The 14,121-nt window shown below is 41.6% G+C and overlaps 1 protein-coding gene across 30 annotated transcripts in view; it reads left to right on the top strand.

Moving 5' to 3' along the window:
• Positions 1-14,121, top strand: part of LOC116980442 (ABI family member 3 binding protein) — a 250,562-nt gene that overhangs the window by 135,212 nt on the left and 101,229 nt on the right. For 25 of the 30 annotated variants that reach the window (XM_033032679.1, XM_033032666.1, XM_033032680.1 and 22 more), the window contains 9 exons: positions 1,558-1,701; positions 4,669-4,812; positions 7,782-7,925; positions 10,137-10,280; positions 10,750-10,893; positions 11,990-12,133; positions 12,616-12,759; positions 13,230-13,373; positions 13,855-13,998. In XM_033032679.1, coding sequence (XP_032888570.1) covers positions 1,558-1,701; positions 4,669-4,812; positions 7,782-7,925; positions 10,137-10,280; positions 10,750-10,893; positions 11,990-12,133; positions 12,616-12,759; positions 13,230-13,373; positions 13,855-13,998 — 1,296 coding nt within the window. Of the gene's footprint in view, positions 1-1,557; positions 1,702-4,668; positions 4,813-7,781; positions 7,926-10,136; positions 10,281-10,749; positions 10,894-11,375; positions 11,520-11,989; positions 12,134-12,615; positions 12,760-13,229; positions 13,374-13,854; positions 13,999-14,121 lie in introns of all 30 variants that reach the window. The other 5 variants (XM_033032675.1, XM_033032669.1, XM_033032671.1 and 2 more) reach the window with 5 other exon arrangements.

The following is a 14,121-nucleotide window of genomic DNA, read 5'->3' as shown; positions in this document are numbered from 1 at the left end:
GTTATCCCACTTTTTAAGAAAGGAGGGAAAGAGAAAACAGGGAATTATAGGCTAGTTAGCCTGTCATCGGTGGTGGGGAAGATGCTGGTGTCAATTATAAAAGATGAAATAGGGGCACATTTGAATAGCGGTATCAGAATAGGTCCAAGTCAGCATGGAATTACAAAGGGGAAATCATGCTTGACTAATCTTCTGGAATTTTTTGAGGATGTAGCTGGGAAAATGGACAAGGGAGAGCCAGTGGACCTGGACTTTCAGAAAGCATTTGATAAGGTCCCACATAGGAGATTAGAGGGCAAAATTAGATCACATGGTATAAGGGTAGGGTGCTGACCTGGATAGAAAATTGGTTAGCAGGCAGGAAACAAAGAGTAGGGATTGACGGGTCCCTTTCAGAATGGCAGGCAGTGACTAATGGTATACCGCAAGGCTCGGTCCTGGGACCGCAGCTATTTACAATATATATTAATGATTTAGATGAAGGGATTGAAAGTAACATTAGCAAATTTGCAGATGACACAAAGCTGGGTGGCACTGTGAACGGTGAGGAGGATGCTATGAGGATGCAGGGTGACTTGGACAATTTGGGTGAGTGGGCAGATGCATGGCAGATGCAGTTTAATGTGGATAAATGTGAGATTATCCACATCGGTGGCAAAAACAGGAAGGCAGATTATTATCTAAATGGTGACAAGTTGGAAAAAGGGGAAGTACAGTGGGATCTGGGGAGTCTTTGTTCATCAGTCACTGAAAGTAAGCATGCAGGTACAGCAGGCAGTGAAGAAAGCGAATGACATGTTGGCCTTCATAACAAGAGGAGTTGAACATTTGAGCAAAGAGGTCGTTCTGCAGTTGTACAGGGCCCTAGTGAGACCACACCTGGAGTATTATGTGCAGTTTTGGTCTCCAAATTTGAGGAAGGACATTCTTGCTATTGAGGGAGTGCAATGGTTCACAAGGTTAATTCCTGGGATGACAGGACTTTCATATGTTGATAGAATGGAATGGCTGGGCTTGTATACTCTGGAATTTAGAATGATGAGAGGGGATCTTGTTGAAACATATAAGATTATTAAGGGTTTGGACATGCTAGAGGCAGGAAACATGTTCCCGATGTTGGGGGAGTCCAGAAACTGGGGCCACATTTTAAGAATACGGGCTAAGCCATTTAGAATGGAGATGAGGAAATACTTTTTCACACAGAGAGTTGTGAGTCTATGGAATTCTCTGCCTCAGAGGGTGGTGGAGGCTGTTTCTCTGGATGCTTTCAAGAGAGAACTAGATAGGGCTCTTGAAAATAGCGGAGTCAGGGGATAAGGGGAGAAGGCAGGAATGGGGTACTGATTGGGGATGATCAGCCATGATCACATTGAATGGCGGTGCTGGCTCGATGGGCCGAATGGCCTACTCCTGCACCTATTGTCTATTGTCTATTGTATTAAATAATAAAGTAATGATAATGTTCAATGTGCTAATATACATAGGAAACTACTTAATGTAGGTGTACATTCAGAAGATGTTTAGAATTTTGTAATTTGGCTTCCTTTTTATCCTTAGAAGACCATGAATTGTCAACTTCTCACACAACTAAAGTGTTCTCTTTTATATCTGGCTATGAACGGCAAGCCACAGCCATTCCCAGTGTGATTAATCCAATCCCAGAACCCGATCCTACTAACGCAGGAGAGGCAGAATTTACAGGTAGTTCTAACAATATGGGTATTCTATATTTGAAATAAGCAATGGAGTAAATAATTGAAAGTGCATGCTTAGGTTCATCACAATTAAGGAAAAACGTCTGGACAGGTGCCACAGTTGCCATACTAGGCCTTTATGTGAATATTTGTTTCGGTTATGTGTAAGGCATGGAAGAGCATGCAAAACACAGCATACTGTACACTTAGGTACACAAAATTGCTGGGGAATCTCAGCGGGTGCAGCAGCATCTATGGAGCGAAGGAAATAGGCGACGTTTCGGGCCGAAACCCGTCTCCCCATATCCCCTGACTCCGCTATTTTTAAGAGCCCTATCTTGCTCTACTTTGAAAGCATCCAGAGAACCCGCCTCCACCGCCCTCTGAGGCAGAGAATTCCACAGATTCACCACTCTCTGTGTGAGAAAGTGTTTCCTCGTCTCCGCTCTAAATGGCCTACTCCTTATTCTTAAACTGTGGGCCCTGGTTCTGGACTCCCCCAACATCGGGAACATGTTTCCTGTCTCTAGCGTGTCCAAACCCTTAACAATCTTATATGTTTCAATGATATCCTCTCATCCTTCTAAACTCCAGAGTGTACAAGGCCAGCTGCTCCATTCTCTCTCCATATGACAATCCCGCCATCCCAGGAATTAACCTTGTAAACCTACGCTGCACTCCCTCAATAGCAAGAATGTCCTTCCTCAAATTAGGGGACTAAAACTGTACACAATACTCCAGGTGTGGTCTCACTAGGGCTCTGTACAACTGTAGAAGGACCTCTTTGCTCCAATATTCGATTCCTCTTGTTATAAAGGCCAATATGCCATTTGCTTTCTTTACTTCCAGCTGTACCTGCATGCTTACTTTCATAGACTGATGTACAAGAACCCCCAGATCCCATTTGTACTTTCCCTTTTCCCAACTTGATGCCATTTATATAGTAATCTGCCTTCCTGTTTTTGCTACCAAAGTGGATAACCTCACATTTATCCGCATTAAACTGCATCTGCCATGCATCTGCCCACTCCCCCAACCTGTCAAAGTCACCCTGCATTCTCATGGCATCTTCCTCACAGTTCACACTGCCACCCAGTTTTGTGTCATCTGCAAATTTGCTAATGTTACTTTCAATGCCTTCATCCCAATCATTGATGTATATTGTAAATAGCTGCGGTCCCAGTACCGAGCCTTGCGGTACCCCACTAGTCACTGCCTGCCATTCTGAAAGGGACCTGTTAATCCCTACTCTTTGTTTACTGTCTGCCAACCACTTCTCTATCCATGTCAGCACTCTACCCCCAATACCATGTGCCCTAATTTTGCCCACTAATCTCCTGTGTGGGACCTTATCAAATGCTTTCTGAAAGTCCAGGTACACTACATCCACTGGCTCTCCCTTGTCCATTTTCCTAGTTACATCTTCAAAAAATTCCAGAAGATTAGTCAAGCCTGATTTCCCGTTCGTAAATCCATGCTGACTCGGACGGATCCTGTTACTGCTATCCAAATGTTCAGCTATCTCATCTTTTATAATTGACTCCAGCATCTTCCCCACCACCGATGTCAGGCTAACTGGTCTATAATTCCCTGTTTTCTCTCTCCCGCCTTTCTTAAACAGTGGGATAACATTAGCTACCCTCCAATCCACAGGAACTGATCCTGAGTCAATAGAACATTGGAAAATTATCACCAATGCATCCACGATTTCTAGAGCCGCTTGCTTAAGTACTCTGGGATGCAGACCACCAGGCCCTGGGGATAAATCAGCCTTCAGTCCCATCAGTCTATCCAACACCAATTCCTGACGAATGTGGATTTCCTTCAGTTCCTCCGTCACCCCAGATCGTCTGGCCACTACTATATCAGGAAGATTGTTTGTGTCCTCCTTAGTGAAGACAGATCCAAAGTACCTGTTCAACTCATCTGCCATTTCCTTGTTCTCCATAATAAATTCACCTTTTCGGTCTTCAAGGGTCCAACTTTGGTCTTAACTAATTTTTTCCTCTTCACATACCTAAAGAAGCTTTATTTCTCTATCCATGTCAGCACTCTACCCCCAATACCATGTGCCCTAATTTTGCCCACTAATCTCCTGTGTGGGACCTGCTTTATATTCTTGGCTAGCTTACCTTCATACCTCATCTTTTCTACCCGTATTGTCTTTTTGGTTATCTTCTGTTGTTCTTTAAACATTACCCAATCCTCTTGCTTCCCGCTCACTTGCTTCCCGCTCGCTTTTATTTTTATACTGTCCCTGACGTCCCTTGTCAGCCATGGTCGTCCCTTTCTCCCCTTGGAATCTTTCTTCCTCCTAGGAATGAACTGATCCTGCACCTTCTCTATCGTTCTTAGAAACACCTGACATTTTTGTTCCACTGTCATCCCTGCTAGTGTATCTTTCCAGTCAACTTTGGCCAGCTCCTCCCTCATGGCCCCATAGTCCCCTTTATTCAACTGCAACACTGAGACCCCCGTTCTACTCTTCTTTGTTGGTAGTTCCAACAATCTGTGTATTTTATGTTTGAAGTAAGCAATGGAGCAAATAATTAAAAGCGCATTCTTAGGTTTATCACAATTTAGGAAAAAAGTCTGGACACGTGCCACAGATGCCACGTTATGCTTTTACATGAATATTTATGTGAATATTTGGATTGGTTGTGTGTAAGCCATGGAAGAGCCTGGAAAACACAAACATACTGTACACTTATGGTCTTTCCTTAACTTGTTTCGTCATTGTTGGCGACAAAGTGAGTGAGTGTTGCAAGGAAATACGAGGGGGTATGGGACTGATGGGATCGCTCTATTGGGTTCTAGTATCATTCAAATGAGCTGGATGATTTTGTCCCATACTGTATTAATAATTAAATAATGGTTGTGTTCAATGTGCTAATTCACATAAGAAACTACTAGTGCAGGTGTATGTTCAGAATATATTTAGAATTTTGTAATTTGGCTTCCTTTTTATCCTTAGAAGACCATGAATTGTCAACTTCTCACACAACTAAAGTGTTCTCTTTTATATCTGGCTATGAACGGCAAGCCACAGCCATTCCCAGTGTGATTAATCCAATCCCAGAACCCGATCCTACTAACGCAGGAGAGGCAGAATTTACAGGTAGTTCTAACAATATGTGTATTCTATATTTGAAATAAGCAATGGAGTAAATAATTGAAAGTGCATGCTTAGGTTCATCACAATTAAGGAAAAACGTCTGGACAGGTGCCACAGTTGCCATACTAGGCCTTTATGTGAATATTTGTTTTGGTTATGTGTAAGGCATGGAAGAGCATGCAAAACACAGCATACTGTACACTTAGGTACACAAAATTGCTGGGGAAACTCAGCGGGTGCAGCAGCATCTATGGAGCGAAGGAAATAGGCGACGTTTCGGGCCGAAACCCGTCTCCCCATATCCCCTGACTCCGCTATTTTTAAGAGCCCTATCTTGCTCTACTTTGAAAGCATCCAGAGAACCCGCCTCCACCGCCCTCTGAGGCAGAGAATTCCACAGATTCACCACTCTCTGTGTGAGAAAGTGTTTCCTCGTCTCCGCTCTAAATGGCCTACTCCTTATTCTTAAACTGTGGGCCCTGGTTCTGGACTCCCCCAACATCGGGAACATGTTTCCTGTCTCTAGCGTGTCCAAACCCTTAACAATCTTATATGTTTCAATGATATCCTCTCATCCTTCTAAACTCCAGAGTGTACAAGGCCAGCTGCTCCATTCTCTCTCCATATGACAATCCCGCCATCCCAGGGAATTAACCTTGTAAACCTACGCTGCACTCCCTCAATAGCAAGAATGTCCTTCCTCAAATTAGGGGACTAAAACTGTACACAATACTCCAGGTGTGGTCTCACTAGGGCTCTGTACAACTGTAGAAGGACCTCTTTGCTCCAATATTCGATTCCTCTTGTTATAAAGGCCAATATGCCATTTGCTTTCTTTACTTCCAGCTGTACCTGCATGCTTACTTTCATAGACTGATGTACAAGAACCCCCAGATCCCATTTGTACTTTCCCTTTTCCCAACTTGATGCCATTTATATAGTAATCTGCCTTCCTGTTTTTGCTACCAAAGTGGATAACCTCACATTTATCCGCATTAAACTGCATCTGCCATGCATCTGCCCACTCCCCCAACCTGTCAAAGTCACCCTGCATTCTCATGGCATCTTCCTCACAGTTCACACTGCCACCCAGTTTTGTGTCATCTGCAAATTTGCTAATGTTACTTTCAATGCCTTCATCCCAATCATTGATGTATATTGTAAATAGCTGCGGTCCCAGTACCGAGCCTTGCAGGTACCCCACTAGTCACTGCCTGCCATTCTGAAAGGGACCTGTTAATCCCTACTCTTTGTTTACTGTCTGCCAACCACTTCTCTATCCATGTCAGCACTCTACCCCCAATACCATGTGCCCTAATTTTGCCCACTAATCTCCTGTGTGGGACCTTATCAAATGCTTTCTGAAAGTCCAGGTACACTACATCCACTGGCTCTCCCTTGTCCATTTTCCTAGTTACATCTTCAAAAAATTCCAGAAGATTAGTCAAGCCTGATTTCCCGTTCGTAAATCCATGCTGACTCGGACGGATCCTGTTACTGCTATCCAAATGTTCAGCTATCTCATCTTTTATAATTGACTCCAGCATCTTCCCCACCACCGATGTCAGGCTAACTGGTCTATAATTCCCTGTTTTCTCTCTCCCGCCTTTCTTAAACAGTGGGATAACATTAGCTACCCTCCAATCCACAGGAACTGATCCTGAGTCAATAGAACATTGGAAAATTATCACCAATGCATCCACGATTTCTAGAGCCGCTTGCTTAAGTACTCTGGGATGCAGACCACCAGGCCCTGGGGATAAATCAGCCTTCAGTCCCATCAGTCTATCCAACACCAATTCCTGACGAATGTGGATTTCCTTCAGTTCCTCCGTCACCCCAGATCGTCTGGCCACTACTATATCAGGAAGATTGTTTGTGTCCTCCTTAGTGAAGACAGATCCAAAGTACCTGTTCAACTCATCTGCCATTTCCTTGTTCTCCATAATAAATTCACCTTTTCGGTCTTCAAGGGTCCAACTTTGGTCTTAACTAATTTTTTCCTCTTCACATACCTAAAGAAGCTTTATTTCTCTATCCATGTCAGCACTCTACCCCCAATACCATGTGCCCTAATTTTGCCCACTAATCTCCTGTGTGGGACCTGCTTTATATTCTTGGCTAGCTTCCCTTCATACCTCATCTTTTCTACCCGTATTGTCTTTTTGGTTATCTTCTGTTGTTCTTTAAACATTACCCAATCCTCTTGCTTCCCGCTCACTTGCTTCCCGCTCGCTTTTATTTTTATACTGTCCCTGACGTCCCTTGTCAGCCATGGTCGTCCCTTTCTCCCCTTGGAATCTTTCTTCCTCCTAGGAATGAACTGATCCTGCACCTTCTCTATCGTTCTTAGAAACACCTGACATTTTTGTTCCACTGTCATCCCTGCTAGTGTATCTTTCCAGTCAACTTTGGCCAGCTCCTCCCTCATGGCCCCATAGTCCCCTTTATTCAACTGCAACACTGAGACCCCCGTTCTACTCTTCTTTGTTGGTAGTTCCAACAATCTGTGTATTTTATGTTTGAAGTAAGCAATGGAGCAAATAATTAAAAGCGCATTCTTAGGTTTATCACAATTTAGGAAAAAAGTCTGGACACGTGCCACAGATGCCACGTTATGCTTTTACATGAATATTTATGTGAATATTTGGATTGGTTGTGTGTAAGCCATGGAAGAGCCTGGAAAACACAAACATACTGTACACTTATGGTCTTTCCTTAACTTGTTTCGTCATTGTTGGCGACAAAGTGAGTGAGTGTTGCAAGGAAATACGAGGGGGTATGGGACTGATGGGATCGCTCTATTGGGTTCTAGTATCATTCAAATGAGCTGGATGATTTTGTCCCATACTGTATTAAATAATTAAATAATGGTTGTGTTCAATGTGCTAATTCACATAAGAAACTACAGTGCAGGTGTATGTTCAGAATATATTTAGAATTTTGTAATTTGGCTTCCTTTTTATCCTTAGAAGACCATGAATTGTCAACTTCTCACACAACTAAAGTGTTCTCTTTTATATCTGGCTATGAACGGCAAGCCACAGCCATTCCCAGTGTGATTAATCCAATCCCAGAACCCGATCCTACTAACGCAGGAGAGGCAGAATTTACAGGTAGTTCTAACAATATGTGTATTCTATATTTGAAATAAGCAATGGAGTAAATAATTGAAAGTGCATGCTTAGGTTCATCACAATTAAGGAAAAACGTCTGGACAGGTGCCACAGTTGCCATACTAGGCCTTTATGTGAATATTTGTTTTGGTTATGTGTAAGGCATGGAAGAGCATGCAAAACACAGCATACTGTACACTTAGGTACACAAAATTGCTGGGGAAACTCAGCGGGTGCAGCAGCATCTATGGAGCGAAGGAAATAGGCGACGTTTCGGGCCGAAACCCGTCTCCCCATATCCCCTGACTCCGCTATTTTTAAGAGCCCTATCTTGCTCTACTTTGAAAGCATCCAGAGAACCCGCCTCCACCGCCCTCTGAGGCAGAGAATTCCACAGATTCACCACTCTCTGTGTGAGAAAGTGTTTCCTCGTCTCCGCTCTAAATGGCCTACTCCTTATTCTTAAACTGTGGGCCCTGGTTCTGGACTCCCCCAACATCGGGAACATGTTTCCTGTCTCTAGCGTGTCCAAACCCTTAACAATCTTATATGTTTCAATGATATCCTCTCATCCTTCTAAACTCTAGAGTGTACAAGGCCAGCTGCTCCATTCTCTCTCCATATGACAATCCCGCCATCCCGGGAATTAACCTTGTAAACCTACGCTGCACTCCCTCAATAGCAAGAATGTCCTTCCTCAAATTAGGGGACTAAAACTGTACACAATACTCCAGGTGTGGTCTCACTAGGGCTCTGTACAACTGTAGAAGGACCTCTTTGCTCCAATATTCGATTCCTCTTGTTATAAAGGCCAATATGCCATTTGCTTTCTTTACTTCCAGCTGTACCTGCATGCTTACTTTCATAGACTGATGTACAAGAACCCCCAGATCCCATTTGTACTTTCCCTTTTCCCAACTTGATGCCATTTATATAGTAATCTGCCTTCCTGTTTTTGCTACCAAAGTGGATAACCTCACATTTATCCGCATTAAACTGCATCTGCCATGCATCTGCCCACTCCCCCAACCTGTCAAAGTCACCCTGCATTCTCATGGCATCTTCCTCACAGTTCACACTGCCACCCAGTTTTGTGTCATCTGCAAATTTGCTAATGTTACTTTCAATGCCTTCATCCCAATCATTGATGTATATTGTAAATAGCTGCGGTCCCAGTACCGAGCCTTGCGGTACCCCACTAGTCACTGCCTGCCATTCTGAAAGGGACCTGTTAATCCCTACTCTTTGTTTACTGTCTGCCAACCACTTCTCTATCCATGTCAGCACTCTACCCCCAATACCATGTGCCCTAATTTTGCCCACTAATCTCCTGTGTGGGACCTGCTTTATATTCTTGGCTAGCTTACCTTCATACCTCATCTTTTCTACCCGTATTGTCTTTTTGGTTATCTTCTGTTGTTCTTTAAACATTACCCAATCCTCTTGCTTCCCGCTCACTTGCTTCCCGCTCGCTTTTATTTTTATACTGTCCCTGACGTCCCTTGTCAGCCATGGTCGTCCCTTTCTCCCCTTGGAATCTTTCTTCCTCCTAGGAATGAACTGATCCTGCACCTTCTCTATCGTTCTTAGAAACACCTGACATTTTTGTTCCACTGTCATCCCTGCTAGTGTATCTTTCCAGTCAACTTTGGCCAGCTCCTCCCTCATGGCCCCATAGTCCCCTTTATTCAACTGCAACACTGAGACCCCCGTTCTACTCTTCTTTGTTGGTAGTTCCAACAATCTGTGTATTTTATGTTTGAAGTAAGCAATGGAGCAAATAATTAAAAGCGCATTCTTAGGTTTATCACAATTTAGGAAAAAAGTCTGGACACGTGCCACAGATGCCACGTTATGCTTTTACATGAATATTTATGTGAATATTTGGATTGGTTGTGTGTAAGCCATGGAAGAGCCTGGAAAACACAAACATACTGTACACTTATGGTCTTTCCTTAACTTGTTTCGTCATTGTTGGCGACAAAGTGAGTGAGTGTTGCAAGGAAATACGAGGGGGTATGGGACTGATGGGATCGCTCTATTGGGTTCTAGTATCATTCAAATGAGCTGGATGATTTTGTCCCATACTGTATTAAATAATTAAATAATGGTTGTGTTCAATGTGCTAATTCACATAAGAAACTACTTAGTGCAGGTGTATGTTCAGAATATATTTAGAATTTTGTAATTTGGCTTCCTTTTTATCCTTAGAAGACCATGAATTGTCAACTTCTCACACAACTAAAGTGTTCTCTTTTATATCTGGCTATGAACGGCAAGCCACAGCCATTCCCAGTGTGATTAATCCAATCCCAGAACCTGATCCTACTAACGCAGGAGAGGCAGAATTTACAGGTAGTTCTAACAATATGTGTATTCTATATTTGAAATAAGCAATGGAGTAAATAATTGAAAGTGCATGCTTAGGTTTATCACAATTAAGGAGAAATTTCGGGACAGGTGCCACAGATGCCATGCTAGGCCTTGATGTGAATATTTGTTTCGGTTATGTGTAAGGCATGGAAGAGCATGCAAAACACAGCATACTGTACACTTAGCTGTCTTTCCTTAACTTGCTTCATCATTGTTGGCAACAATGTGAGGGAGCGTTGGAAGGAAATAAGAGGCGGTTTGAGACTGATGGGATTGCTCTGTTTGGTTCTCATATAATTCTAATAAGCTGGATGACTTTGTTCCTTACTGTATTAAATAATTAAGTAATGATTATTTTCAATGAGCTAATATTCATAGGAAACTACTCAGTGCAGGTGTACATTCAGAAGATGGTTAGAATTTTGTAACTTGGCTTCCTTTTTATCCATAGAAGACCATGAATTGTCAACTTCTCACACAACTACAGTGTTCTCTTTAATATCTGGCTATGAACAGCAAGCCACAGACATTCCCAGTGTGATCAATCCAATCCCAGAACTTGATCCTGCTAAGAGAGGAGAGGCAGAATTTACAGGTAGTCCTAACAATATGTATATTCTATGTTTGAAATAAGCAATGGAGCAAATAATCAAAAGTGCATGCTTAGGTTTATCACATTTATGGAAAAAAGTCTGGACACGTGCCACAGTTGCCATGGTATGCTTTTACATGAATATTTATATGAATATTTGGATTGGTTGTGTGTAAGCCCATGGAAGAGCCTGGAAAACACAAACATACTGTACACTTATGGTCTTTCCTTAACTTGCTTCGTCATTGTTGGCGACAAAGTGAGTGAGTGTTGCAAGGAAATACGAGGGGGTATGGGACTGATGGGATCGCTCTATTGGGTTCTAGTATCATTCAAATGAGCTGGATGATTTTGTCCCATACTGTATTAAATAATTAAATAATGGTTGTGTTCAATGTGCTAATTCACATAAGAAACTACTTAGTGCAGGTGTATGTTCAGAATATATTTAGAATTTTGTAATTTGACTTCCTTTTTATCCTTAGAAGACCATGAATTATCAACTTTACACACGGCTAAAGTGTTCACTTTAATATCTGGTTATGAACGGCAAGCCACAGACATTCCCAGTGTGATTAATCCAATCCCAGAACCCGATCCTACTGAGATAGGAGAGGCAGATATTACAGGTAGTCCTAACAATATTATGTATTCCATGTTTGAAATAAGCAATGGAGTAAATAATTAAAAGTGCATGCTTAGGTTTATCACAATTAAGGAGAAATTTCGGGACAGGTGCCACAGATGCCATGCTAGGCCTTTATGTGAATATTTGTTTCGGTTATGTGTAAGGCATGGAAGAGCATGCAAAACACAGCATACTGTACACTTAGCTGTCTTTCCTTAACTTGCTTCATCATTGTTGGCAACAATGTGAGGGAGCGTTGGAAGGAAATAAGAGGCGGTTTGAGACTGATGGGATTGCTCTGTTTGGTTCTCATATAATTCTAATAAGCTGGATGACTTTGTTCCTTACTGTATTAAATAATTAAGTAATGATTATTTTCAATGAGCTAATATTCATAGGAAACTACTCAGTGCAGGTGTACATTCAGAAGATGGTTAGAATTTTGTAACTTGGCTTCCTTTTTATCCATAGAAGACCATGAATTGTCAACTTCTCACACAACTACAGTGTTCTCTTTAATATCTGGCTATGAACAGCAAGCCACAGACATTCCCAGTGTGATCAATCCAATCCCAGAACTTGATCCTGCTAAGATAGGAGAGGCAGAATTTACAGGTAGTCCTAACAATATGTATATTCTATGTTTGAAATAAGCAATGGAGCAAATAATCAAAAGTGCATGCTTAGGTTTATCACATTTATGGAAAAAAGTCTGGACATGTGCCACAGTTGCCATGGTATGCTTTTACATGAATATTTATATGAATATTTGGATTGGTTGTGTGTAAGCCCATGGAAGAGCCTGGAAAACACAAACATACTGTACACTTATGGTCTTTCCTTAACTTGCTTCGTCATTGTTGGCGACAAAGTGAGTGAGCGTTGCAAGGAAATACGAGGGGGTATGGGACTGATGGGATCGCTCTATTGGGTTCTAGTATCATTCAAATGAGCTGGATGATTTTGACCCATACTGTATTAAATAATTAAATAATGGTTGTGTTCAATGTGCTAATTCACATAAGAAACTACTTAGTGCAGGTGTATGTTCAGAATATATTTAGAATTTTGTAATTTGACTTCCTTTTTATCCTTAGAAGACCATGAATTATCAACTTTACACACGGCTAAAGTGTTCACTTTAATATCTGGTTATGAACGGCAAGCCACAGACATTCCCAGTGTGATTAATCCAATCCCAGAACCCGATCTTACTGAGATAGGAGAGGCAGATATTACAGGTAGTCCTAACAATATTATGTATTCCATGTTTGAAATAAGCAATGGAGTAAATAATTAAAAGTGCATGCTTAGGTTTATCACAATTAAGGAGAAATTTCGGGTCAGGTGCCACAGATGCCATGCTAGGCCTTTATGTGAATATTTGTTTCGGTTATGTGTAAGGCATGGAAGAGCATGCAAAACACAGCATACTGTACACTTAGCTGTCTTTCCTTAACTTGCTTCATCATTGTTGGCAACAATGTGAGGGAGCGTTGGAAGGAAATAAGAGGCGGTTTGAGACTGATGGGATTGCTCTGTTTGGTTCTCATATAATTCTAATAAGCTGGATGACTTTGTTCCTTACTGTATTAAATAATTAAGTAATGATTATTTTCAATGAGCTAATATTCATAGGAAACTACTCAGTGCAGGTGTACATTCAGAAGGTGGTTAGAATTTTGTAACTTGGCTTCCTTTTTATCCATAGAAGACCATGAATTGTCAACTTCTCACACAACTACAGTGTTCTCTTTAATATCTGGCTATGAACAGCAAGCCACAGACATTCCCAGTGTGATCAATCCAATTCCAGAACTTGATCCTGCTAAGATAGGAGAGGCAGAATTTACAGGTAGTCCTAACAATATGTATATTCTATGTTTGAAATAAGCAATGGAGCAAATAATCAAAAGTGCATGCTTAGGTTTATCACATTTATGGAAAAAAGTCTGGACACGTGCCACAGTTGCCATGGTATGCTTTTACATGAATATTTATATGAATATTTGGATTGGTTGTGTGTAAGCCCATGGAAGAGCCTGGAAAACACAAACATACTGTACACTTATGGTCTTTCCTTAACTTGCTTCGTCATTGTTGGCGACAATGTGAGTGAGTGTTGCAAGGAAATAGGAGGGGGTATGGGACTGATGGGATCACTCTATTAGGTTCTCGTATCATTCCAATGGGCTGGATGACTTTGTTCGTACTGTATTAAATAATCAAGTAATGGTCGTGTTCAATGTGCTAATGTACATAAGAAACTACTTAGCGCAGGTGTATATTCAGAAGATATTTAGAATTTTGTAATTTGGCTTCCTTTTTATCCTTAGAAAACCATGAATTATCAACTTCTCACACAACTAAAGTGTTCACTTTAATATCTGGCTATGAACGGCAAGCTACAGACATTCCCAGTGTGATCAATCCAATCCCAGAACCCGTTCCTACTAATATAGTGGAGACAGATGTTACAGGTAGTTCTAACAATCTGTGTATTTTATGTTTGAAGTAAGCAATGAAGCAAATAATTAAAAATGCATGCTTATGTTTATCACAATTAAGGAGAAGAGTCTGGACACATGCCACAGTTGCCACGG

This window comes from Amblyraja radiata, chromosome 14 (genome assembly GCF_010909765.2).
Source record: "Amblyraja radiata isolate CabotCenter1 chromosome 14, sAmbRad1.1.pri, whole genome shotgun sequence".
In the NCBI taxonomy this organism is placed as follows: Eukaryota; Metazoa; Chordata; class Chondrichthyes; order Rajiformes; family Rajidae; genus Amblyraja; species Amblyraja radiata.
This window is presented reverse-complemented; position numbering and strand designations above follow the sequence as displayed.